This window comes from Equus quagga, unplaced genomic scaffold (assembly GCF_021613505.1).
Source record: "Equus quagga isolate Etosha38 unplaced genomic scaffold, UCLA_HA_Equagga_1.0 203201_RagTag, whole genome shotgun sequence".
Lineage (NCBI taxonomy): Eukaryota > Metazoa > Chordata > Mammalia > Perissodactyla > Equidae > Equus > Equus quagga.
The window spans coordinates 1-26148 of record NW_025798628.1 but is presented as its reverse complement, the minus strand read 5'-3'; the positions used below and the strand labels follow the sequence as shown (position 1 = coordinate 26148).

The following is a 26148-nucleotide window of genomic DNA, read 5'->3' as shown; positions in this document are numbered from 1 at the left end:
TCCACAGAGGAACTCAAAGCGCTCCCACTTTATTCCTACAACATCTCTGTGAAGTCAGAAGAGGATAAGTGGGCACAGTCTCCATTTTACCACAGGAGAAACTGAGGCCAGAGAGGAAAAGTGACTTTCCCAGTGTTTGGTCTGAATGTTTGTGTCCTCCTCAAAATTCATATGTTGACATCCTAACCCCGTATGTGATGGTCTTCAGAGTGGGGGTCTTTGGGAGGTGATTAGTCATGAGGGTGGAGCCCTCATGAATGGGAGTAGTGCCCTTATAGGAAGAGACACAAGAGAGATGGCCTCTTTCTCTGCCATGTGAGGGTACAACGAGGAGGTGGACATCTGCAAACCAGGAAGAGGGCCTTCACCAAGAACTCCACCACGCTGGCACCCTGATCTTGGACTTCCCGTCTCCAGAACTAGGAGAAATAAATGTTTGCTCTTTAAGTCACCAACTCTATGGCATTTTTTATGGCAGCCCGAATGGACCAAGACACCCGGGATCACGCAGCATGTGTAACCGAGCCTTCTACCCAGTGCATCAGCACTCAGACAATCGCTACTTCTGTTTGCAAACCCCACACCCCCAAACCCAACAAGGGGAATGTGTCAGTCAGGGTCCAGTCAGGAGACAGAAACCACACAGTGACTTGAACAGGGTAAGCTGAACATAAATAATTATTAACTGTAAGAGGGGCTTGAGATAAAGGAAGGCAGGCTAGTAGTTGGTGGAGAAAATTCGAATGAATACAGGAAACACGGAGGTAGGGAGCAGCCACTACCCCTAGAGCTGAGACAGAGCACTCACAGAAGGAGAGCATCTGCAAGAAGATCTCCCTCTGTGTGGCTGAGATCCAGACCTCATTGAAGAAGGCGCAGCCAGGGCTCGGTGGATGGGGAGGTGATTAGTCATGCAGGTGGAGCCACCCAGATGGCCACCTCCTCGTTATATCCTCACATGGCAGAGAAAGAGACCATCTCTCTTGTGTCTGCTGAGGTGCTGTGCCAGCGGGACTCACTGAGAAAGAGTTCCCTGGGGTGGAGGGTCAGGGGAGCTGCCCAGGGACAGATGTTGGTGCTGCTGGCTGCTGGGTGCTGCGAGAACCGTGTGTGCAGCTGCACCGGGAGCTGCTGAAGTCTTGTGCTGCAGGAGGCTGCCCAGGGGAGCGCACTGGAAGCTGGAAGGCTGGCCCCTTCCTCCTCCTGCCTCCTTCCAGTGCCCACGACTGCGAAAGCCTAGCATTCGGCCAGCTGCCACAGGAGAAATATTTTAGGGTCCTGGTCCCCTACCACAGAGCAATAGACTTCAAGCAGGGAGGCAATAACTTGATAACTGCCACATGGAACGTAGAGGCTAGAGTCCCTCAAGAATATTTTAATTCCACTTGGTAGCTCTCAGCTCTAAACCAAGCTTCCAGCAAGGAGACTCTCCACGTACAGAAAGGAGGAAAAGGGACCCAGGAATTCAGAAGTCGGATCAGCAAGGTGACGAGTATACCACTTGGGAAATACTCTTGAGGAAGAGAGGAACCCATAATAATTGTTTTGGTACATTTTAATTGAGGTATAATTTAAATGCAATTGACTGCACTAATCTTTTTTTTTTTTTCTTTTGAGGATGATTAGCCCTGAGCTAACATCTGCCAGCAATCTTCCTCTTTTTTGCTGAACAAGACTGGCCCTGAGCTAACGTCCATGCCTATCTTCCTCTATTTTATATGTGGGACGCCTACCACAGCATGGCTTGTCAAGCAGTGCGGTTTCTGCACCTGGGATCCGAACCAGTGAACCCTGGGCTGCTGAAGCTGAACGTGCAAATTTAACCACTGTGCCACCGGGCCGGCCCCAAGTGCACTAATCTTAAGGGTACTGCTTGACAAATTTTTGCATGTGTATAAACCTGTTTGACCACCCCCCCAGATCAAGAGAGAACGTTTCCAGCAGCCCCATGAGTTCCCTCATGCCCCTCCCAGTCAACATAGAAATTCCCACTGTTCTGATTCCTGCCGTCATAGATTGGTTCCCCTGTTTTTGTGGAGTTACACAGTATCTGCTCTTAGGTGTCTGGTGCCTTTTATCTTTGTCTCTGTGAGATTGGTCCATGTTGTGATGAGTAGTAAAACCAGAAGAATGTTTAAGCAAGAAAAGAAACAAAGAAAAGTCAGCCACAATGCTTATGACTGTTTCCTATGAAGACATGTCTGCTACAAGCATGTCTACGTACATACTCTCCATGATGTAGATTTGTGAATGTGTTTCCAACCACCAGGCGACCATCACTTTACCGGCTGTGAGATGCTTCGTTGTGTGGGCCCAGCAAGATCAGGTAACTAGTTGAGCCTCTGAACTGAGAGTTCCATCCAGTGAGTGGGGCAGGGCCGGTTTGAGCCATTTGTGTCACTGCTGAGTCTTTGGAGTCTGGAACTGGCGGAGGGAGCATGCAGGGAGGACCTCAGGGAGCAGATCCAGCCGCTCAATGGACAGGGCTTAGCTAGAGAAAAGTGGGTCGGGGTCCATGGTGGGGCTAGACTTGGGGCCCACGGTGGGGCTACGAGCAGAGCCCAGCACCCCCGGTAAGGCCCTGGGGCTAAGTGGTTGTGACTCAGGGCAGACAGATGACAGGGCCTTGGAAAACTCACTTTAATGCCTGCCAGACTGGGGGGTGGGGAGCTGGGCTAATGAGCTGGTGCTTTTTGTTCCCGTGCAGGGGTCCAGCACCTAGGGCTGCAGTGGGGCTGAGCAGGGGATGCGGGGAACTTTGGTTGCAAGAAAGGAATTTACTGGAAAGATACTGGCCGATTTCACAGAGTCTAAGGATAAGAAGGGGACGGAGACCTTGCGAGGAGCTGGGGATTGGGAAGGCAAGGACCAAGTTTCTTTTTAAAGATTATTTTATTGAGGTCATAACGGTTTATAACATTGTGAAATTTCAGGTGTATATTATTATCTATCAGTTTCTGTATAGACTGCATGGTGCTCGCCACTGATAGTCTAATTTTTATCGTCACCATTCATATGTGCCACAATACTCCTTTCACCCGCCCCGAACTCCCTCCCGCTCTGGCAACCACTAATCTGTTCTCTTTGTCCATGTGTTTGTTTATCTTCCACATATGAGTGAAATCCTGCAGTGTCGGTCTGTCTGTGTCTTACTTTGCTTAACATAACACCCTCAAGGTCCATCCACGTGGTTGCAAATGGGATGATTTTGTCTTTTTTTTATGGCTGAGTAGTATTCTCTAGTATATATTTATCACATCTTCTTTATCCATCCATCAGTTGATTGGCACTTGGGTTGCTTCCATATCTTGGCTATTGTGAATGTTACTGCAGTGAACACAGGGGTGCATAAGTCTCTTTGAATTGATGATTTCAAATTCTTTGGATAAATACCCCGTAGTGAGATAGCTGAATCATATGGTATTTCTATTTTTAATTTTTTGAGAAATCTCCATACTGTTTTCCATAGTGGCTGCACCAGTTTGCAGTCCCACCAGCATTGTAAGAGGATTCCCTCTTCTCCACATCCTCTTCAACATTTGTTATTTTTGTCTTGGTAATTATAGCCATTCTAACAGGTGTAAGGTGATTGTAGTTTTGATTTGTGTTTCCCTAATGATTAGTGATGTTAAACATCTTTTCATGCGCCTGTTGGCCATCTGTATATTTTCTTTGGAAATGTGTTCATATCCTCTGCCCATTTTTGATCGAGTTGTTTGTTTTCTTTTTGTTGAGTTGTATGTGTTCTTTATATATTTTGGAGATTAACCCCTTGTGGGACATATAATCTGCAAACATTTTCTCCCAGTTGGTGGGTTGTCTTTTCGTTTTGTTCATGGTTTCCTTTGCCTTGCAGAAGCTCTTTACTCTGATGTAGTCCCATTTGTAAATTTTTTTCTTTTGTTTCCCATGCCTGAGTAGCCATGGTTTTTGAAAAGATGCTGCTAAGACAGATGTCAAAGAGTGTACTGCCTACGTTTTGTTCTAGGAGTTTTATGGTTTCAGATCTTACCTTCAAGTCTTTAATCCATTTTGAGTTAATTTTTGTGTATAGTGTAAGATAATGGCCTACTTTCATTCTTTTGCGTGTGGCTGTCCAGTTTCCCCAACACCATTTATTGAAGAGACTTTCCTTCCTCCATTGTATGTTCTTGGCTCCTTTGTCGAAGATTAGCTGTCCACAGATGTATGGTTTTACTTCTGGGCTTTCAATTCTGTTCCATTGATCTGTGTGTCTGTTTTTGTGCCAGTACCATGCTGTTTTGATTACTATAGCTTTATAGTATATTTTGAAGTCAGGGATTTTGATGCCTCTAGCTTTGTTCATCATTCTCAAAATTGCTTTCACTATTCAGGGTCTTTTGTTGTTCCATATAAATGTTAGGATTCTTTGTTCTATTTCCATGAAGAATGTTGTTGGGATTCTGATTGGAATTGCATTGAATCTGTAGATTGCTTTAGGTAATTGGATATTTTAATTATGTTTATTCTTCCAATCTATGTGCATGGAATATCTTCCCATTTCTTTATGTCATCTTTGATTTCTTTCAATAATGTCTTATAGTTTTCAGCGTATAGGTCTTCCACCCCCTTGGTTAAATTTATTCTTAGATATTTTATTTTTGTTGCAGTTATAAAGGGGATTGTATCCTTCAATTCTATTTCTGCTAGTTTGTTGTTAGAGTATAGAGATGCAACTGATTTTCGTAAGTTGATTTTGTACCCTGCGACTTTGCTGTAGTTGTTGATTATTTCTAATAGTTTTCTGATGGATTCTTTAGGTTTTCTCTATATAGAATCATATCATCTGCAAACAGCAAGAGTTTCACTTTTTCCTTTCTAATTTGGATACCTTTTATTTCTTTTTCCCGCCTAATTACTCTGGCCAAAACCTCCAGTACAATGTTGAATAAGAGAGGCGAAAATGGGCACTCTTGTCTTGCCCCTGTTCTCAGAAGGATGGCTTTCAGTTTTTCACCATTGAGCATGATGTTGGCTGTGAGTTTGCTATATATGGCCTTGATATGTTGAGGTACTTTCCTTCTATACCCATTTTATTGAGAGTTTTTATCATAAATGGTTGTTGGATCTTGTCAAATGCCTTTCTCATCTATTGAGATGATCGTGTGGTGTTTATTCTTCATTTCTTTAACGTGGTGTATCACCTTGATTGATTTGGGATGTTGAGCCTTCCCTGAGTCCCTCGTATGAATCCCACTTGATCATGGTGTATGATTGGTTTTCTTTCTACATTAGCTTCATTGAGGTATAATTTACATTCAACAAAATTCACTCATTTTAAGTGCAGTTTGATGAGTACTGACAAATCTAAACACCTGATTAATCATCACCACAATGAAAATATAAGACATTTGCATCATCCCAAAAAGCTCCCTGTGCCCCTTCTAGACCCTGGCCCAGGTCTCACTGCCCTGCTCCCTGTCGCTATAGATAGCTTTTCCTTTCCTAGAATTTCCTAAAGGTGAAATCACACTGTATACAGCCTTGTGTCTGGATTCTTTAGTTTAGCTGAGCATGCCTTTATGATTTGTCCACGTTGATGAATGTATTCCTAGTTCATTACTTTTCATCACTAAGCAGCAGTCCATTGTATGGATATACCATAATTTCTCCATTCACCTATTGGTGGACATTTGGATTTTTCCCATTGTTTAGTTAATATGAATAAATCTGGTATGAATATTTGTATTCAAGACTTGGTGTGGATATATATTTTCATTCCTCTGGGAGGAGAATTGCTGGATCCTGTGGGAAGTGTCTGTTTATAACAGAGTGCTAAGCCATTTTTTAAAGTGGTTGTATCATTTTGGAGTATGATCCTTTTAATGTATGACTGTATTCGGTTTGCCAATATTTTGTTGAGGATTTTTGCCTGTGTTCATCAGCAATATTGACCTGTAATTTTGCTTGGCTGTGTTGTCCTTGTCTGGTTTTGGGATCAGGATGATGTTAGCCAAGGACCAAGTTTCTTCCTCTTGTTTCTGTGCCTATGTGTGCTCCCTCTCTCTGGGTTGCAAGGTCTGTCTTGTTTGCGTCTCTCTGTCGTGTCTCCACTCCAGAGGGAGTTCTCTCACCTTTCTCTAGTTTATCACATGCCCAATAAAATTTGATTGTTTTGGCCTCATTCTCTGAGATCTCCAGCTGAAGGGCCCATGGAATCCATCTAGGTCTCCAGAGAGGGGAACCAGTTGGTAACGCCACCCCCCATGCTTTTGATACTCTGGGGTTCAGACAACCAGGATACAAGGCCACTTGGTGCAGTCATGGCCCCATGACTGTGGAGAGAGGGGTCCCTAAGAAGAGAGTGTGGTCAGGAGAGGAGACAGGTAATTTTTAGTGCCCAGGAAAAGAAGAACAGGTAAGGTCTGGTGTTGATAAAACCATCCTCTGGAGTTCTCCCTCCAGAACGACCTCTGCCGTTGGCTGTGCTCTAACAAGTATAGGAGGGCTTAATCCTGTTCTGGAATGGCATGACAGTGGCTGTAGGGAAAGAACCAGTAGCTACGATCTCTGCTGATGGGAACTGGGTCGGAAGACACCTGGAAACCCAGTGAGGTTCTGTGACCGGAGAAAGAGTGTTCAGGAAAGAGACAGAAAAGTAGGGCAGGGGAGGGGCAGAGGCTTTGGAGCCAAAAATTCTCAGCCCTGTCATTCCTTAGGCTACGTGTAACATTGGGTGAGTCACTTAATCACTCTGACACCAGTTTCCTCATCTATAAATTGAGCTACTGTTTATCCCACAGGGTGGGTGCTAAAATTAGGGATAATGATTGCATGGATCACAGTGTTCTAGAAGCTAGCCATTGTCATTGTTTTGATACACAGGTGTGCATACACACACACACACAGAAGGAGAGAGAAGATGAGTGCCTGCGTGGGTCTCCCCGATTGCATGGAAGATGCTGTTGTAGGCTTTAGACGATGGATGCTTGGTGCTGGGGGATCTGAGGGCCTTCCAATAATGTCGAGACCTCAAATTAAATGATGGGCTCAAAATACAAAACAAAACTGCACAGCTGAAATTGACCAAGGTTAAGTCATCTGCAACTCAACTAACTCATAAACATTACCTTTAATTCTTCTTACATATAAACTCTACGAGAGCTTTATAGGCCATAGTATGTTGGCATCAGAATGCCTACCTTTGTCTTTTGGCTCCACCACTCACTAGCTGTGTGGTTTTGGGCACATCACTGAACCTCTCTGTGCCTGTCCTTCATTTGTAAAATGAGAATAATAATGGTATCTACTTCAGAGGATTGTTGTAAAAGACTTACAATATGCCTGGCACATAACAGGTGTAGCTATTAATATTTACTGTAGGATGAGGGTGCATTTCAATATGCATGATATGACTAAGATAGGGCCTCCAAAGTAAGGGCCTGAGCCTCATTAGGTCTTAAAAGAGCCCTGATCCTGTTTATGTGACTATATTTTTATGTAAATCAGGTGTAACTTAGATTGCAAACCACAGATGTGTGTGTCTTTGTAAAAATTAACGGTTCCCTGCAGGGCGATCCTACTCCCAGGGGTATGCTGGAAACTTGTAATTTTTTGTGTCATAATGAATAGGGGTTACTGCTGGCATTTAGTGGGGCCAGACTGGCATGATAAAGGAGTTCTTTTGTGTCCCTCAGGACTTTCAAATACAAGTCAAAAACCTGTTTATAACGATCCAACTCTAGAATTTACCTGAACCTGGAATTATGTAGGTGAAAAACCTGCTTGTAATTATTTGAGCTCAGAACTAACTCCATTTTACAAATGAACACAAAGTTTTGGGGTCTTTTTGGCAAGGTTTAGTAAGTACCAAATTTCCTAGGAAACAACAACTGCATACATTAAGAAAAGATTGTACTGTGTTTTATGTAAAACTCTCCTATAAGTTCACAACTTGAGAAGTCACCGATGGCGATCCTGCTTGATTGCTGGAGTCTGCACTGGTACTGTCATCTTCACGGAGAGTCCACACTCACACAGGAATACACTGATTTAGCCTGAATGACACAACGTCAAATAGAAAGGAAAAGGGTCAACAACCATCAGGTGCATATTGGAAATTTGGTTTTATATCTGCTCACATACGAACAGTTGCCAACATGCCAACTCTGCACTTCTTTTTTTAATAAGTGACTCCAAGAAGATAAAGTGAAGATTTTGCAAAGAGACACGTTTATAAAGTTGACAGCATATCATACTTCTGAGATTTAAAGGAAGAGTTGGAAAATGAGAATTTTCACTGAATGTTAAAAAACATCTTTGAGTTGAAGATAAAGTTGTTGCTGTTTTCTTTCAAAATAATATAAGTGCTTGCCAAATAGGGTAAGCAACACATTGTAGAAAAAACTCCAATTACCAGTGAACGATAGGTTATTACAAGGATGATAGGAAAAAATACAACTGAAATGATTTTTTTATCCCACTGAATTTTGATGATACTGTTCTAAGGAAAATCGACAAGAAGGTGACAGCAGTTGAATATCAGCTGTGTAATAAAATCAGGCAAGCAAATTTTCATTACCAGTGGATGAGAGGCCCTGTGGGATGAGAAAGCTCTCTGATCACACGGGTAAGGTTAAGGAATGAAAAAAGCCAGGGTGGAAATTTATTTTCACAATTACTGACAATGGTGTTGACAGTATGTGAAACCCTTAAAAACGAATTTCATAGGAAAAATAATTCCCTTTTCCCATGTCGTTGTATGTTCCACAGATTGAGCCTCAGCTATAATTTGTTGGCAACATAGTTTTATAGGCCATTTAAAAAAATTAGCACCACATGTTTAGCACAATTCAAAGAAAACACTTTGTGAAAACTGTGTATTATTTTATGTATTTTGGATTCCTTACCGTTTTTCAGGATTTTCGCTGTTACTCTGATACGGTCCCAAGAGGTCCACCTTTGAAGATCCAGATTCTCTAAAAACTTTTGTATGCTCTTCTAATCCAGCCTCTATTCTTCACCACTTGGTGAAACAAAATAACCCCAGGCCACAGTGAAATAAATGGGGTCCAGAACCAGCCCTGATGGCCAAGTGGGTAAAGTTTGGTGCTCTCCGCTTCTGTTGCCCGGGTTTGGCTCCTGGACATGGCACCACGCCACACATCTGTCAGTAGCCATGCTGTGGCAGCAGCTCACACAGAGGAACTAGAACTTACAACTACACACAACTAAGTACTGGGGCTTTGGGTACAGAAAGGAAGGAAAAAAAAAGAAAGAGGAAGATTGGCAACAGATGTTAGCTTAGGGTGAACCTTCCCCTGCAATACATAAATGAATGAATAAATGATCCAAAACTCAATCTTGTAAAATGGAGGATTGCATTTTTGCATTGTTAATAAAAAACCATTTTCCAGGAGGTCTGTACTATCAAAAAAGGCTCAAAGGTAAATATATTAAAGCATGTTGTAGACAACTATCCATATATCCAACTGGGCAAGTCCCAATTCCGTTATGTCCAACCTGTCCTCTGCATCCCCCATCATCCCCCCATACCAGGCCCACACTGTCTACAGCCTGCAACAGCGCTGCCTGGGAGTCTGCTCCAAGCACCACCACACACGATCCATCAAGCACCTTCCACTCAGGCATGGAGACCCAAGCAAGCATACACCCTCTCTCTCCATCTGTGTTTTCAGCGTGTGTGTGCGTGTGTGTGTGTGCACGTGCAGACCAAAATGATGACAATGGCTAGCTTCGAGAGACCATGAACCATGCACGCCCCAACCTCATCTCTAATCATAGCACCTGCCCTGTTGGGTAAGTGTTATTATCCTTTTAGTCTGCCTCAGTTTTAGACTCAGTTTTGGGAACCAGGGCTGGTCAGGGGTCCAGAGCAAATCCCATTATACTGAAATATGCATTATCTTAGGGTCTGTTGCATATGGTCTTCAAAGGTCTTTTTGAATACTAGCATGCATGCCTTGGAGGAGGATTGAAATTTCCAGACAGGAGAGGCGGCCTCGGAGATACTTCATCACTACCTTGTTCCGTGACACGCAGAAGGAATTTTTTGCAACTACTCCTATAAATAAGGCCAATGCTCTTACGAGAATATTGTTCTTTCTTATATTTTCTTCTTTGACAGCCTATAATTTGCTTAACCTGTTATTCCTGTTTCCATTAGGGCTATCCTGTCTTTCTCTCATTGTATATGAATCAGCCTGGAGAGTTATTACATATCTTAACAGTAATGTTAATTCCAACGCGAACTGGAACCTCTCTCGTTCTTCTGATTTATTGTAGGGAAACACTCCCAATCTTCTTATTTGAATCCAAACTGACTCCTATAAGGGGGTGCAACCATTTGATTCTATTATGTATTCTAGCAGAGTTATGCTGGAGCATTGACATAGGGCAATGTATATTATTTTATTATTGATCATTTTTATCTCTCCCTTTTTATTTTAGTTCGGACATGAGAACGAGAAATCAGTCCCTGACACCTGGGAGCCAGCCTGGCACTCACCACTCAGCATCATGTTCTCCTATTGCACATCAACAATTTCACACGACATCTGTATCAGACAAGGTCATTCTGTGACCTTGATGGATCTAGATAAAAACAAGAGCACGCTGCAATCTTGTCTGAACACACAAAATGTGAACATGGTCCAAACCGTAGAAATGACGAAACATCTCCCCATCTTGGCTGAGTCCAGTGACTGCGGCTCCTTTCTAGGGATAGCTTTAGCCTCACCCCGGTCTGCCCCCCTTCTGGATAACATTTCTTAAAATACCCAGTTGCAGAATGATTCCTGCTTCTTGACAGCATGCAATCCAAAGCAAAACACCGCTTCCATGAATCCCCCCGAAAGTCACCTAACACAAACCTAAATCCTGCGAGTCCTTTCTATCACGCTTCCTACGGTGTGTATTCTCCCTCTTTGCAATGAGCGCTAAATTTAACTTGTTCAGCTACAAGTGTGTTCCCAAGGGTCTTTACTGGGAGGCATTGACAGATATTATATGATATCTATCTACATATCTGTACGGCTTTTGCAATTATGTATGTAGATATTATGTAGATTATATTACAGTAGGGTTCCCCCCCATCCACAGTTTTGCTTTCCATGGTTTCAGTCACTGTCAGTGAACTGTGGTCTGGTAATATTAAATGGAAAATTCCAGAAATAAAAAATTCGTAAGTTTTAAATTGCTCCCCTTTCTGAGTAGCAGTGATGAAACCTTGGCCATCCTGCTCCATCCCTCCCGGAAGTGAATCGTCACTTTGTTCAGTGTTGTCCAGTCACCCACCTGCTAGCCACGTAATAGCCGGTCATCAGATCACTGTTGTGATATTGAAGTACTTGTGTTCAAGTCACCCTGTTTTACTTCATAATGGCCCCAAAGCTCAAAAGTAGTGACGCTGGCAATTCGGATATGCCAAGAGAAGCCAGAAAGTGCTTCCTTTAAGTGAAAAGGTGAAAGTTTTCGACTTAATAAGCAAAGAAAAAAAATCACATGCCAAGGCTGCTAAGATCTACAGTAACTTTTATTACAGTATGTTGTTATCATTGTTGTATTTTATCATTAGTTGTTGTTCATCTCTTACTGCGCCTGATTTGTAAACTAAACTTTCTCATGGGTATGTAGGTATAGTACTATCCACGATTTCAGGCATCCCCTGGGGGTCATGGAACGTATGCCCTGCAGAATAGGGAGCACTACCATACTATGATTTTCATTTCAAGATAGTAAAGGGGCTTTACAAAGTATTTGTTATAAAAAAAATAAAAGTGTATTGAATTTGGTATGACCATTGATAGAAGTTTTCTGAACTTGCCCCTACCTATAGATAAATCATGGGGTGCTGGTTTGTCCGCATATAAATCCTGCGTGTGAATGTAGACCTTGCATGGGACGCCACTTCAAGGAGCGGGTAGTTTCAAATTGCACACACACACAAATGTCCTCAAACTAAATACAGAACAAGTTATTCCGCTTTGCAGCTTAAGAAAAATGACTGGCCAGGGCCTGCTTGCAGTGGATCCTGTCTTCCTGTGCCCTGGTTTGGATCCCTTCTGTCACTGCTTCATGCTTCCCTGTTAATTAGACATACTGGGCACGACTGTCAGAGCACTAAACCTTGTTACTCCCACTTAGGACATTCGTGCATCCCTATCATTTGTTTTCCAGATGTGTGCTTTTCTTCTGACCGACAGTCACCACATCTGGCATCTCAACCACTCTGCCAGGAACTGACTGTTAAATTAAACGAGTAGACCAAAGTGTTTTGATGACCTCGTGGAACAAAACTGCCATCCTTTCTTACTTGTCTAAAATTAGCAGCTAAAGAGGGGGGAGGGGCAGTTAGGAAATTCCGAGAAGCCCGGATGACTAAGATAAATTATGTTTTACGAGTGAAGAAAGTTTCCCTGCTTATGTAGGCGTTCTGTTTCCCACCTGCCTAGCCCTTCACGCCCATACCCTCCCTGTATCAGCATCCTTTTGCCGCTTGCTGGTTCCCTTGGTAAGTGCTGGAGAGAAATTTGTCAAAGAAATTTTTCTTTTAATGGTGTGTAGCAGGAGGTGATTTAGATTACTTAGGGCTAAGCATCAATATATGATCTTAAGTTCATTGTTTATTTCCTACCCAACCCCCTCCCACTCTAGGTCTGCGAGTATGAGGACCTTTGTTGTGTTGGCTGACTCCACCCAGGTGCTTAGAAGGCGCTGGTGAAATACTTATTGCCTGCATGCATGACTGGATGAATCCATCAATCCATCAGTGATTCATCCGTCTCCCTCCTCATTTCAGGCCTGTGAACCTCTCAGTACCAGAGCCAGTCCGCCCTTGCGCGGGCCGCCCTGGGAGAAGGACGCACGGCTTCGAGGGCACCTCACCTTGGGCACCCACGCGCAACGCAGGACGCTTCTTCTGCCGCGCAGCCTCCGCCTCGCGCATCTGGTGCCGTGCCAGGCGCTGAGGACTGAGGCGACCCAGGAGGGAAGGGCACACTTCGCCCTCCCGGCCCATTCCCAGACCGCCAGGCAGGGCCTCCATGGCGAGGGCGAGAACAGAAGGTGCCCTGCGGTCAGACAGCGGGAAGCGCGCGCTCCTCCCCGGGCCTGGCTTGGGCGGCCGCGGCCCCCCGCAGTGACCCCCTGGGCAGAGGTGGGCTCTGGGTTGAGTACATGACATCCGCCCCCGCCTCTGGGAGAGGGGGGACTCGCGCGGGATTGTGGGGCCGTGGCACCCGGGCTATTCTCAGGCCAGAACCCCTTTAACAAGAGGGTGGCAGTGGAGTGCAGAGGACACAGCTGGGGATTGCCTGACAGAACGGGGCTCCTTGCTTTCTTCACAGGTCACCCCCTAGATATGTACCCCTGGTAAACTTTTTATTTTGATTTCATTAAAAAAGAAATCAAGCGTGTTACCCATATTCTTTTCTTTTGTATATGGTAACACAATCAGAAGTGCCAAAAAAACAAAAGCAGTGAAAGTCAAGTCTGTCTCCCACCCCAGTCTCGCATGCTGCCACACGGAGAGCGAGCCACTCACTCTCGCTCTCCCCACCCACCCCTCTCTGTCTCTGAAGTTGGTTCTTGGGAACTGCGTCTCTGGAGAGGGGGGTTGCCTGGGAAAGTTAAAGAACCGTTTTCACGAGGGCCGATAGGGTGGGTGCACAGGGCAGAGAGAAGGACGTTCTCCGGGTTGAGTGCCGGCACCGCTCAGTTTCTTCAAAGAATTGCCGAGGAGGGAAGAACGTGGCCTCGCCATCAAGGCAGTGAGGGGTAATCTCTGGTCTGTCTGGAAGCCAGAAGGCAGTCCTGAGCAGTAGTGGGTGGGGGAGTGCATGAGGGGAGAGAGAAGGAGGAGGAGGAGAAGGGGCGAGGGGAAGGGGGAAGAGAAAGGGAGAGATGGAGAGGGAAGGAGGAGGAGGATGAGAAAGAGAAAGGGACAGAGATTGAGAGAGGGGCACAGAGAGGGAGAGAGAGCCCTGTGAGGACTCAGTCCACCTGGGTGAGGCTTTAAAGGATAGAAAGACCTTGAAATATGGATCATTATCCTTCCTGTGGTCCCTTTTGTACTCACAAGCTAGTGAGGAGAGAGGAAATTTGATTTCAGTTTCTACTCGCTGTATGGTGGGCACTCAATAACCAGGGCTAATGAACTAAAAGAGTTAACTATATAAAGTACAGTCATCAAGCTAAAATAACGCTCACTGTGGTCCTGGAGTTAACTTCCGGTCTCACTTTACCAAGATATTGGTCAAACCCTTTGCTGGGCATGACTTAGGAGGAAGTCTTTGTCCTAAGCATCTTCATTTCTTTCTATTCTTTCATCATCCAGTTTTACTGTGTGATGGTACGAAGACCCGCATTTTGTTGATGCAGCTGAGGCAACACTATGGGACACTGCAGGACCGGTTCCACTGGTCTTGGGAGATTAAGTTCCCTCCCAATGTCCTGGGGGCCATCCTGCTCTGCGAGGAGAAGGAAAGCAAGGAGGAACTGGGAATAAGAAATAAGGTTTTGCTGGCTACTCCCAGTCTGGGAACAACAGCAGTATTTGTTTTCTGTGTTACAAGTTCCTCCTGCCTCCCACCTCCCTGGCTGCCCCTTCTTGGGCTGCCTTACAAGGGCCTCTCTTCGTTTTCCCGATGAGATGTGGTGCCTCTGAGAGTTGTGTTCCAAGCCTCCTTCCCTACCCACTCTCCCTGGGTGAGCTCATCCATCCCTGGTGATCGGGAATGGCTTTAGTGACCAGTGATGGTCCCAGACCTCCCTCTCTACCCATCCCTTTCTCTTGAGCTCCAGACTCATACATCCACCTACTTCCAGAACAACACCTCAAACCTTGTGTCTCCAACCGGAATTCATCTCTTCTCCTCCAGCCCCTGTCCCAGTTTTCATTTTCTCAGTGAGGGCATTTATCTTCCTCCTCAGCTGTCCAAGCTTTGGTTTCTTCCCCTCTCTCTCACCCTACCGACTCCAGCCATGAGGTCCAATCAGGAACCATCTCCATCAGCTCTCCAGTCCATGCACTTTTCTTCTTGTCCAGCCCCATCATGTCTTAGCCTCTGAATTGGTCTCCCTGCTTCCAGGTTTTCCCTCCTCCAGGCCTCACTCCACATGGAGCCTGAGTGATGTTTCCAAAATGGAAATTGGATCATTACTATTGGTTTCAGGATGAACACCAAATTCCTTCCTGCTGCCTGGAAGGAATCTGACCCTGGTCTGCCTTTCTGCCTTCATGCTTGCCACTCCAGGCTCAAGCACCAAGGTCTACCGTCCCACTTTGGTTCACTTCCTTCAATGTTTAGGCTATGACCTGGGGACTTCCCCTTGGTCCTTCCCCCACTCCTGAGTGTTCCCCCCATCCCTCCTCCCCTGGCCATACCCATCCTTCATGTCCCTGTGGGGACATCACTTTTCTAGAAGCTTTTCCTGTTCCCCAAGTCTGGCTTAGCTGTCCCTCCTTACAGCCCCTTTCAGATTGCATTTAGCTCGCTGTTTATTTACCTTTCCTCTCCCACTGGACCATAATCAGCTTGAAGGGAGGGACCCAGGCATCTGGGTCACTTCATTATTCTCAGGGCCTAGCAGGGGGTCTGGCATATAGTAGACGCTAAATAAATATCGAGTAACTGCTTGAACGAATAAATGAAAGAATTGAATATGTCGAAGTAAATGAAGACCAACCAAAGGAGAAAAAGCCTAACTACTCAGAGCTTGCTATAGCAAGGGAGTCAGCCACCATCATTTGCTTTTTGGCGGAGACTGAAAGGCAGGCAGAGGAGTAGGAAAGCTTCATAGTGGAAAAGAGGAAAGACTTCAGTAGGTTTGACTGGAGACCGTCGGCAGGGAGAAGCTGTAGGTGGGCTCACTAGAAGCGGGGCATCCTATGTGGTTGGTTAGGGGCGCATATTTAGCTTTCTCTGGTTGGTCCTAAAATGGAAGTGGGGCAAAATTAGGACAGCGTTACTTCTTCATCAGGTCCTGCCCACTTTGGGTCTACTGTTACGGGGCTTATTGTTTTGCTTCCTGGACTGGTCACTAGAAATAGCTAGCTGACTTTCTACAAGTCTGACTTATAGACAACAGGCTGGCTTCCTGGGCCCGCAACCGTGGATGGTGCATTGGTTTCCTGGGCTAGCTGCTGCAGATTGTGGGCCAGAGTTTTACTATTTTTTTCCTAAAGATTGGCACCCGAACTAACAACTGTTGCCAGTCTTTTTTGTTTTTCTTAAAGATTGGCACCTGAGCTAACAACTGTTGCCAATCTGTCGTCTTTTCTTTCTGGTTTTTTTTTCTTCTTTATCTCCCCAAATCACCCCTGGTACATAGTTGTATATCTTAGTTGCAGGTCCTTCGAGTTGTGGGATGTGGGACGCCGCCTCACCGTGGCCTGACGAGCAGTGCCATGTCTGCGCCCAGGATCCGAACCGGCGAAACCCTGGGCTGCCGCAGCGGAGTGCCCAAACTTAACCACTCAGCCACGGGGCCGGCCCCAGAGTTTTATTTTTATATGTGGTCTGGTTATTGCCCATTGTATATATGGTCTCTCAAACTAATATTTATTGAGCATCTACTGTACCCCATGCTCGCTGTTAAGTGTGGTATCTGTGGCACTTATTTCGCACAATACCTCTGTGGGGTAGGCGTTGCCATTTCTGCTTAACCCTGATCAGCTTCTCCTTCGAAGCTCCTGCTATCCACGTGTTCTGTCTTCTGCCCCTCCTTTAAGTCCCCCTGAAAATTCACTGAGGGCTGGGGCTCCAGGGTTCTCCTCCAGCCTGAGGTTGCCCTCTTCCCAGGCGTGTCAGTCTCCTTGCTCAGTTCCCTCTCACAGTGCTGGTCGCCGAGTTCTGGATTTCTTCATCTTCACTGACTTCCACCTCTGAGTCTTTTCAGTCATCTGTGCCTTAGTCATCATCGCCAGGAAAGTCCCCATCTCTGAGAGACAAACCCTATTATCCACTCTGTGATTGAAATCCCTTCCTACCCTTTTAGCTCTCCAAGGCAGTAATTAATTCGGGGTAAGGGCATTACAGTAAATTTCAAAATACTTTAAATACTTTTTGGTATTTTCTAAGATGTCTAAAAGGTATAACATGAATAATCAAAAAAAAAACCCTCTAAACATTATTTTTTAATCTTTAAAAATAAGTGTCACCTACCTGCACACCTGTTACTCTAGCTCTCTCCTTCTAGATGGAACAGGGAAGAGAAGGATTCCGTACAGCATTATATAGTCATAGTCGTGCTCCAATCAGAACCCATAATGATGAAGTTCCTTTAAAATGAAGTTACCGTTATTATTTGGGAAGGTCTCCAAAAATCACGAGACATGCATTTGACATAAATCACGTTTGAGTGGCCATGTTCCAATATGCTGAGTATGATGGTTAATTTTATGTGTCAACTTGGCTGGGCCATGGTACCCAGTTGTTTGGTCAAACACCAGTGTAGATATTGCTGTGAAAGTGTATTTTAGATGTGATTAACATTTAAATCAGTAGACTTTGAGTAAGCAGATTACCCTCCATAATATGGGTGGGCCTCATCCAATCAGTTGAAGTCCTTAAAAGAAAAGACCGAGGTGCCCTGAAGGAGAAGGAATTCTGCCTCCAGAGTGCCTTCAGACTCAAGATGGCAACATCAACTATTCCCTGGGTCTCCATCCAGCCTGCTGGCCTGCCCCACAGATTTTGGATTTGCCAGCCCTCACAATCTCATGAGGCAATTCCTTAAAATTTCTACCTATCTGTTGGTTCTGTTTCTCTGGAGAACCCTGACTAATACACTGGCAAGGGCCAGACATGTCAGACAAAAATTTCCCCACACAGCACAATTGAAGACAAATAGGACCTACCTCTGGAAATTACTTCCCACCTCTCCCCCGGGCCATGAGTCTTCTGTACCTCTAATTCCTCCTTATCAAATAGGCCTAGTATCTGATAACATGCATTTAAGTTTGTTGACTGAGGGATTATGCTTTCACAGGTGGTTTTCAGCCAGTGTGTGATGTCATTAGCGTTTTAAGCTCCTTGTTTCCAAGTTGAAGAAGGAAGAGTCTTAACACTATCCCTGAATAAACAGTGTTCCCCTAACAGGCTGAGAGATGTGTTTATCGTAAGGCATCCTGAAAGTCAATCTGTGTTAAGCCTTCAGGGCTGGGGCACAGCCAGGTTTGGCACAGTCTAGAGTTTATACCATTTGGAGGTCTCTCTTTAGAAAAAAGAGCACAGAAATGCCTTACTTTTGCAATATTTCAGTGATAAGTACTCATAGGAACACCTTGTTCTGGCCCTTCCCAGGGCTTTGGACCGGAGATGTGAAGCGAGGGACCTTGGAGTTTAAGCTTTATTAGCTTCAGAGTAAATCTGCCTCTGCTTCTGGGCTTTTCCGGGTGGGGACAGAGAGAAGCGTGCTGGCCTCTCCTGAGGTTGGTTCCTGCTTCCTTGGGGAGGAAAGCTGGGGCTGGCATGCTTCCAGCTGCTGGAGGAACACACATTGCTTTTCCTGGAGATCCAGAGTATTCTTCCCCTCTCAGCCCTGCCAGTGTGAGGGGCCGGAGCCTTGCCCCGCCCCCATCCCTCCCCTTGCTCCCCTCTGTGCCTTCACCCCTTGTCCCGGAGTTTGCCAGGGCGTGTTTCCCACGCTCTTGCACACTGTTTCCTTAGGGAGTGTCCAGGGATGTTTCAGATGACAATGTGCCGCCTGTCTTGTCCTCCATCCTGCAAATGCCAATGCCTCTCTATACTTAAAGCTTTTCACTCACTGAGGACAGCGTGGGAGGTGGCGTAATTGCAGCTGCTCCATAAATGGGCACTTTTCTCTATGGTCCTTTCTCCCCATCTACGGCCAGCATCTCCTCCCTTCTTCCTGCCTCTTCAGACCTCCAAGTGCTGGATTTATGCATCTTACAGAAGCAGATTCATGCTGTTAGAAGCGGTGGCTTTCTAACGGTACCCGGGATAAGTATTTTTATACAGTTTGCTTTCACTATTTCACTGGACGTACTAGCACCTCCTCTCCGCATTCTGGGAGAAGTTCAAGGCCTGGCTGAAAGTATCTGCAAATTCCAGGGGGCTGGCGTTCTCAGGTTTTCTCTCAGCTCTGAGTCCCTGCATCTTCAGAACCACTGAGCTCATTCAACCTGACGTTTCATGGCAGTTCTTTCCCCTCCCGCCAACTGAAATATGGCCTTTCCTCTGATCTCGCCCCAGAATCACTCGCGCGAGACTGATGGACGTGTATCGGAGACTTGACTGAAGGAGTTGGAACACTGAAGTTGTTTGACCTCACAGCCGAAAACAGACAGCTGAAAATTATGTTTGTCATCCTCGCTTCTTCCAAACACCTTTGGGAATTCCTCCCTTACCTCTTTTTTCCCCAGACTTGAGCCCTTGCTGAAGTGATTGCCACCGTTTTCCCCTCCTCCCTTACTCCCTCGGAAGGCAGAAGGAGCCTCACTCAGTTTGGATTGAAAAACAGCAACAACAAAAACAGAAGCTCTTCATCCCGCTGTACTTAGTGTGAATAAAAACAGAGAGAAGTCAAGACAACAGGAGCCCTCACTGTGATGCAAAAACAGACCCTCTCACTTTCACACACATTGAAACACTTCAGCTGCAGGTACACACATGCACACACAGAGCCGGCCCCGCCGCAGATAGATAGAACCCTCCCTGAGTCCCCAGTGACTCTCCGTCTCCCTCTGTTTCCTCCTCTTGGATCCCAAAAGCTTCAGAGAAAAGCACTACATCTCATTCTCACTCCCTGTAGGTCCATGGCCAGGAACCAGACAGACTGAATAGGGAGACCGGGAAGAGACAGACCTGGAGAGAGGCGAGCAATAAATAGAAGGAATCCTAGGAGCTGGAGGGTTTATTTAGGAACAAGGAAGAGGACTCCTGTGATGGAAAGCCACATTGTAGATCCAGGACATTTCTCTGCTGTGTACACGGTGGGCGTCCTCAAAACTCTCATTACAAAGGGCATAGCACAAAGACAGATTCCAAACCTAAATGCTCCCGTCCTGCAGCTCGGTGCCTGATCTGAACTTCTCCAGCTCTTCGCTGCTGGAGCCCATGGGGCATGGCTGGTATTTGGCACCTGGGGCCTCTCTCCAGGAGGACCAGTGATGGTGCCAGAGGCTGCAGAGGCCATAGACAGCGGCCACCGTGGCGGCTCCGAAGCCCAGATGCCAGCAGAAGAAGATGGTGAGGAAGGCGAGGTCTGTGGGGTTGTTTTCTTTCCAGGGCTGCCCGGAGGGAGGAACGTACATTACCACACAGAGCTGCAGCAGCCAGTTGCCGAGCACCTGCAACATCCAGGCCTTGAACACCCAGAATGGAGGCTGGTCAGGGGCCCAGACCTCGATGGTGAGCACCAGGCCGAGCAGGATGACAGGCACTATCAACAGGAGGTGCACGCGGATCTCTAGTGTGCCCTTGTTCTCAACGTGGGTTGCCATCAGCAGCGCCAGCACATAGAAGGCCAGGGCCTCAGCTGCTCGCTCCAGCTTGATATTCTGCCGCGCCCAACACCACTGGCTCAAGATGTCCACCACACCACTGACTAGGAAGAACCCGTACATGGTGGCATGTTGCCAGCTGTCCTTGAATAAGAATGGTCGCTGAGGGTCCTCCCAGTCTACCATCATCAGTCGGTTTTCTCCTGGTGGGTAGAAAAACTGGGCCATGATGCCGATCACAGAGATGACTGCCTTCACGACCCCTTCCACAGGTACCGACGGCCACGACCTGTGTCCTCGCTTCTCCCTTGGGGGTAGAGGGGGTTTGAGGAACCTCTGTCCCCGTAGCAGGGCCAAGGACATCAGCACTGAGTAGTAGAGTGAGAAGATGAGGAAGAACATCCCTGGCAGCAGGTGTCCCTCGAGGGTACCCATGATCTCGGTGTGGGTGTCGAGGCCAACAGGGTGACAGCTGGCAGATAAGCAGCAACCTCACAGGGCTCTCCTCACAAGCGAGAGTGGCTGCTTCTGAGCCGTGGAGAGATGTTCTTGATCCAGCCCCACCCCTAACTCACACACGTGGAAACGCTTACCACCTGCCCTGCTGGAAATGTGAGTCACTCCCTGGGTGGGATCTCCTTCAGGGATGCGCCTCTGCACCTCGCTCTATTCCTTACTTGGGTCTGCTAGGCCCAGAATTTCAGCCTCTGCATCTCACCACAGGCATTCGTTTCCCCTTTCTCTCACCCACCCCTCCATCGCCACCCCTCTACAAAGAGAGGGGAGGGAAAGAGTGAGGGTGCTCCAGCAAAGAGGTTTGGTGACTACTCTTTTGTAGCGACTGTCTCTCGGTGGTAGGCACACTGCACAGTTTTTGTCATTTAAATCGACAAAATTTGTTAAACAAATTTTTCAGCTGACATTGAGACTCAGAGGGGTGAGGGGACATGCACAAGGTGACACACCTAGCAGCCAGCACAGCAGAGCCACGATGTGGATCCAGGTATACACATCTGTTCACAAAACCCAGAGTTGGTACACAGCAAAGTGACTGATCTCAGCTCCAACACTTTTTTTTAAAGCTAACTGGATCTCTTGGAGCTCCTTTTTTTAAATATGGGCCCTGAGCTAACATCTGTTGCCAATCTTTTTTTTTTTTCCTTCTTCTCCCCAAAGCCCCCAGTACATAGCTGTATATTCTAGTTGTAGGTCCTTCTGGTTGTGGCATGTGGGACGCCGCCTCAGCATGGCTTGGTGAGCAGAGCCGTGTCCACGCCCAGGATCTGAACTGGTGAAACCCTGGGCCACTGAAGTGGAGCTCACGAACTCAACCACTTGACCACAGGCCAGCCCCAGCTCCAACACTTGCAAGTCACATGACTTTGGGCAAGTCACTTTGTCTTCTTCAGCCTCAGTTTCCTGATCTGTAGAATGGGAATAGTAATTACTTCATAGGTTTGTTGTGAGAATTAAATAGAGTAATGTATGTAGAGTGTCTGATATGTAGTAAATAGTTGATACGTGGTGGTGATTATTAGTGATTTTACTATTGTTATTACCAACGTTCCTTGCTAAATACCTGTGATGCTGAAGTGGTTCAAGTATTTCTATGAATGATACCAAAAGAGGAATCATAAAGAAAAAAAAGTGAAAAACTTCCTTACATTTAAAAATTTTTAAAGCTTTTTATTAATAGAAATTAAACATTGCAATTAATAATTTATTTATATATTAAAATTCCTGTTACAAAACAAATTTTGAAAGAAAAACAAACTGTAAAATTTTATGCAACAAAATGTTAGTCTCTTTACAATGTAAAAAAGTCTTACAAATCAAAACATTAAAAATGAAGATCTCAGTAGGAAAAACGGGCGAAGGACATGAAGTGGTTATTTCTCCAAGAAAAACTATAAATTCTTAATAAACCTATGAAATTCAAGATAATAAACTCAATGGTCAGTAAATGAGTAATACTGTAATCAACACGATACCAGCTATGGACTGAAAGTTTGTCTCCCGCCTCAGATTCACATGTTGACACTTTAAACCCTAGTGTGACAGCATTTGGAGGTTGGGTCTTTGGGAGAAGATTAAGTTTAGATGAGGTCATGAGTGTGGGACCCCCATGATGGGATTAGTGCCCTTCCGCAAAGAGGAGGAGCAAGAAAGACCGCTCAGAAGAATGTATTGTGTTGTTGTTGGGGAGAGTGTTCATACATGTTTGTTTGACCTGGATGGTTTATTGAGTTGCTCGAGTCCTCTATTTCCTTATTTCTCTTCTGTCTGGTGGTTCTTTCCATGTGCATTACCGAGGAAAGGCCATGTGAGCACAACGCGAGTAGGTGGCCATCTGCAAACGAGGAAGAGGCCCCTGCTCAGAACCCCACCACGTTGGCACCCTCATCTCAGACTTCCAGTCTATAAAATTGGGAGAAACGAACATCTCTTGTTTAGCCACCCAGGCCATGATATTTTGTTAGAGCAGACTGAGCTGACTAAGAGGGAATTTTGGGACTGTGAGGTGGCGTGCTGCTGCAACAAATATCTAAAAATGTGGAAGTGGCATTGGAGCTCGGTAATGAGTAAAGGCTGGGAGAGTTTTGAGGTGAATGCTGGAAAAAGACAAGATTGCCGTGAAGGGACAGTTAAAGGTGATTCAGGTGAGGGCTTAGAAAGAAAAGAGGAGCCTTATAGAGAAAGCTTCCATCTTCTTAGAGAATACGTAAATAATCATGAACAGAATGTTGGTAGAAATGTGGACTATAAAGGCCATTCTGGTGAGGCCTCAAGAGGAATGAGGAACATATTCTTAGACAATGTAGGAAAGCTGATCCTTTTCATAAAGTGGCAAAGACCTTGGCTGAATTGTGTTCCTGTTTAGTGTTTTGTGGAAGGTAGAACTTGTGAGAGATGAAACTGCATGTTTAGCTGAGGAGATTTCTAAGCAATGTATTGAAGGGGAGGTTTGGTGTGTTGCGACTACTTATGGCAAAATACGAAAAGGGAGAAATGAATTGAAGAAACAATTGTTAAGCAAAAAAGAACCAGAACTTAAAGATTTGCAAAATTCTCCGGCTGTCCATATTGCAAAAAATGGGCAAGCTTGTTCTGAAGAGAACACTAAGGGTATGGCCTAACACCCATTTACTAAGGAGATTAGTATGGGTGTGAACCAAAGACCTAATCAGCCACCCCATCAGAAACACCTGCACTTGGAACTGAAGGGGACAGGGCTGAGACCAAATGAAGGAAGGCCATTGAACTTAGATCCTATAGGACTGGATCATAGAGCTATTTGGCTGTGAACCTGTGCTATTTTTCAAGACAGGGGAATAATGATCCTAAAGGCAATTCAGGTATCATCAGGGCTGCCTCCTTTGTTTCAAAAGCGGGAGGCGGCATTGCCTGGGTTTCAACAGGCCACACAGTAACCACCTGGAGCCTGGGGGGTGGGGCCACCCACATGCATGAGGCAGCGACCTACCCAGAAGAATCACAGGGTTTGGATTGCCATCCCAGTGCGACCTGAAGGCAGGACTGCCACCCCAACAGGTCCAGAGGGGCAGAGCATTGACCCTAAGAGAATTATTCTCCAGCCCTAAGATCAAGTGATATTTGCCTTGCTAGGTTTTGGACTTGCTTGGGCTTGGGACTATCCCCCCTTACTTCCAATTTCTCCTTTTGGAATGGGGATGTCTATCCTATGCCTGTCCCATGACTGTATTTTGAAGCACATGCTTTTCTGGTTTCACAGGTTCACAATTGGAGAGGAGTTTTGCCTCAGGATGAATTCTACCTGCAGTCTCACCCATACCTGATTTAGGTCCTATTTAGATGAGTCTTTAGACTTTAGGATTGATGCTGGAATGAATTGAGATTTTGGGGGCTCTTAGGATGGAGTAAATATATTTTGCATATAGTCATGATTTTTATAGGGGGAACAGGGACAGTGTGTTATAGACTGAATGTTTGGGTCCTCCCACACCAAATTCATATGTTGACGTCCTAACCCCCAATGTGATAGTTGCTGGAGGTGGGACTTTTGGGAGGTAATTAGGTTTAGATGAGGTCATAGGATGGGGCCCCCGTGTTGGGACTTGTGTCCTTATAAGAAGACGAAGAGGGACCAGAACTCTTTCTCTCTGCCATGTGAGGACTCAGCAAGAGGGGGTCATTTGAAAGCCAGGAAGTGGTTCTTCACCAGGAACTGAATTGGCTGGCACCTTGATTTTGGACTTCCCAGCCTCGAGAACTGGAGAAATAAATATCTACGATTTAAACTACTCAGTATGTGGTATTTTTTATGGCAGCCCAAGCTGACTGATACGTTGGCCCATTGGTTGTTTAAGAGTGTGCTGTTTAACTTCCACAAATTTGTGAATTTTCCAGTTTTCCTTCTATTATTGATTTCTAACTTCATCCCACTGAGGTTGGAGAAGACTCTTTATATGATATCTGTCTATTAAAATTTATTGAGAACTGATTTGTGGCCTCACATGCGGTCTATCCTAGAGAATGTCCCACGTGCACTTGAGAAGGATGTGTATTCTGTTGTTGTTGGGTAGAGTGTCCATATATGCTTGTCAGATCTGGTTGGTTTACTGTGTTGTTCAAGTCCTCTATTTCCTTACTCATCTGTCTGGTCGTTCTATCCATTACTAAGAGTGGGGTATTGAAGTCTCCAACTATTCTTGTAGAACTATCTGTTTCTCCCTTCAGTTCTGTCCATTTTTGCTTCTTATATTTTGAGAGTTTGTTATTAGGTGGGTAGACGTTCATAATTATATATTCTTCTTCTATTGAACCGTTTACTGATATATAATATTCTTCTTTGTCTCTTGTAAACTTTTTCGATTTAAAGTCTATTTTGTTTGATATTGCTAGAGCCACTCTGCTTCTCTTTTAGTTAGTATTTGCACGGAATATCTTTTTCCATCTTTTCTCTTTCAATCTATTTGTGTCTTTGGATCCAAAGTGAGTTGCGTGTAGATAGCATATGGTTGGTTGGATTATGTTTTTCATCCATCGGCCAATCTCTGGTTTTTTGATTGGGGAGTTTAATCTGTTAACATTTAAAGTAATTACTGATAAGAAGGAACTGTCTTTTTGCTGTTTGCTACATGCCTTATAGCTTTTTTGGTTCCCCATTCCCAGCATTACTGTCTTCTTTTGCATTTAGTTGATTTTTTGGTAGTGAAATGTTTTAATTCCCTTTGCATTTCCTTTTGCATATATTCTATAGCTATTTTCTCTGTGGTTACTATGGGGATCACACTCAGCATCACCGAGTTATAATAATCTAATTTGAATTTACACCAGCTTAACTTCAATAACATGTGAAACTCTGCTGCTATACAGTTCTGTCTCCATTCTCTTTCAATTACTGATGTCACAAAATTACATCTTTATGCATTGCGTGCCTAAAATCATAGACTACTAATTGTTTTCAATGCCTTAGTCTCTTAACTTGTATAGGAAACAAAATGTGGAGTTACAAACCAAAGTTACAGTAATACTTGCTTTTGGACTAATAATTGTTTTTAAAAAAATGTATTAGTCACCTAAATCATGTAGAAAACAAAAAGTGAAGTTATAAACCAAAGTTACAATATTACTAGCTTTTAGAATTGCCCATGTGTTTACCTTACTGAGATCTTTATTTCTTCATACGGCTGCAAGTTGCTGTCTAGTGACATTTC

General features: G+C 45.1%; 1 protein-coding gene across 1 annotated transcript; it reads right to left on the bottom strand.

Annotated features, from left to right (window-relative positions):
- Window positions 1-19845: 19845 nt before the first annotated feature.
- Window positions 19846-20983, bottom strand: LOC124233526 (transmembrane epididymal protein 1A-like). The gene has a single exon (XM_046650671.1). The coding sequence runs from the start codon at window positions 20882-20884 to the stop codon at window positions 19997-19999; it is 888 nt and encodes a 295-aa protein (XP_046506627.1). The 5' UTR covers window positions 20885-20983; the 3' UTR covers window positions 19846-19996.
- Window positions 20984-26148: the final 5165 nt, after the last annotated feature.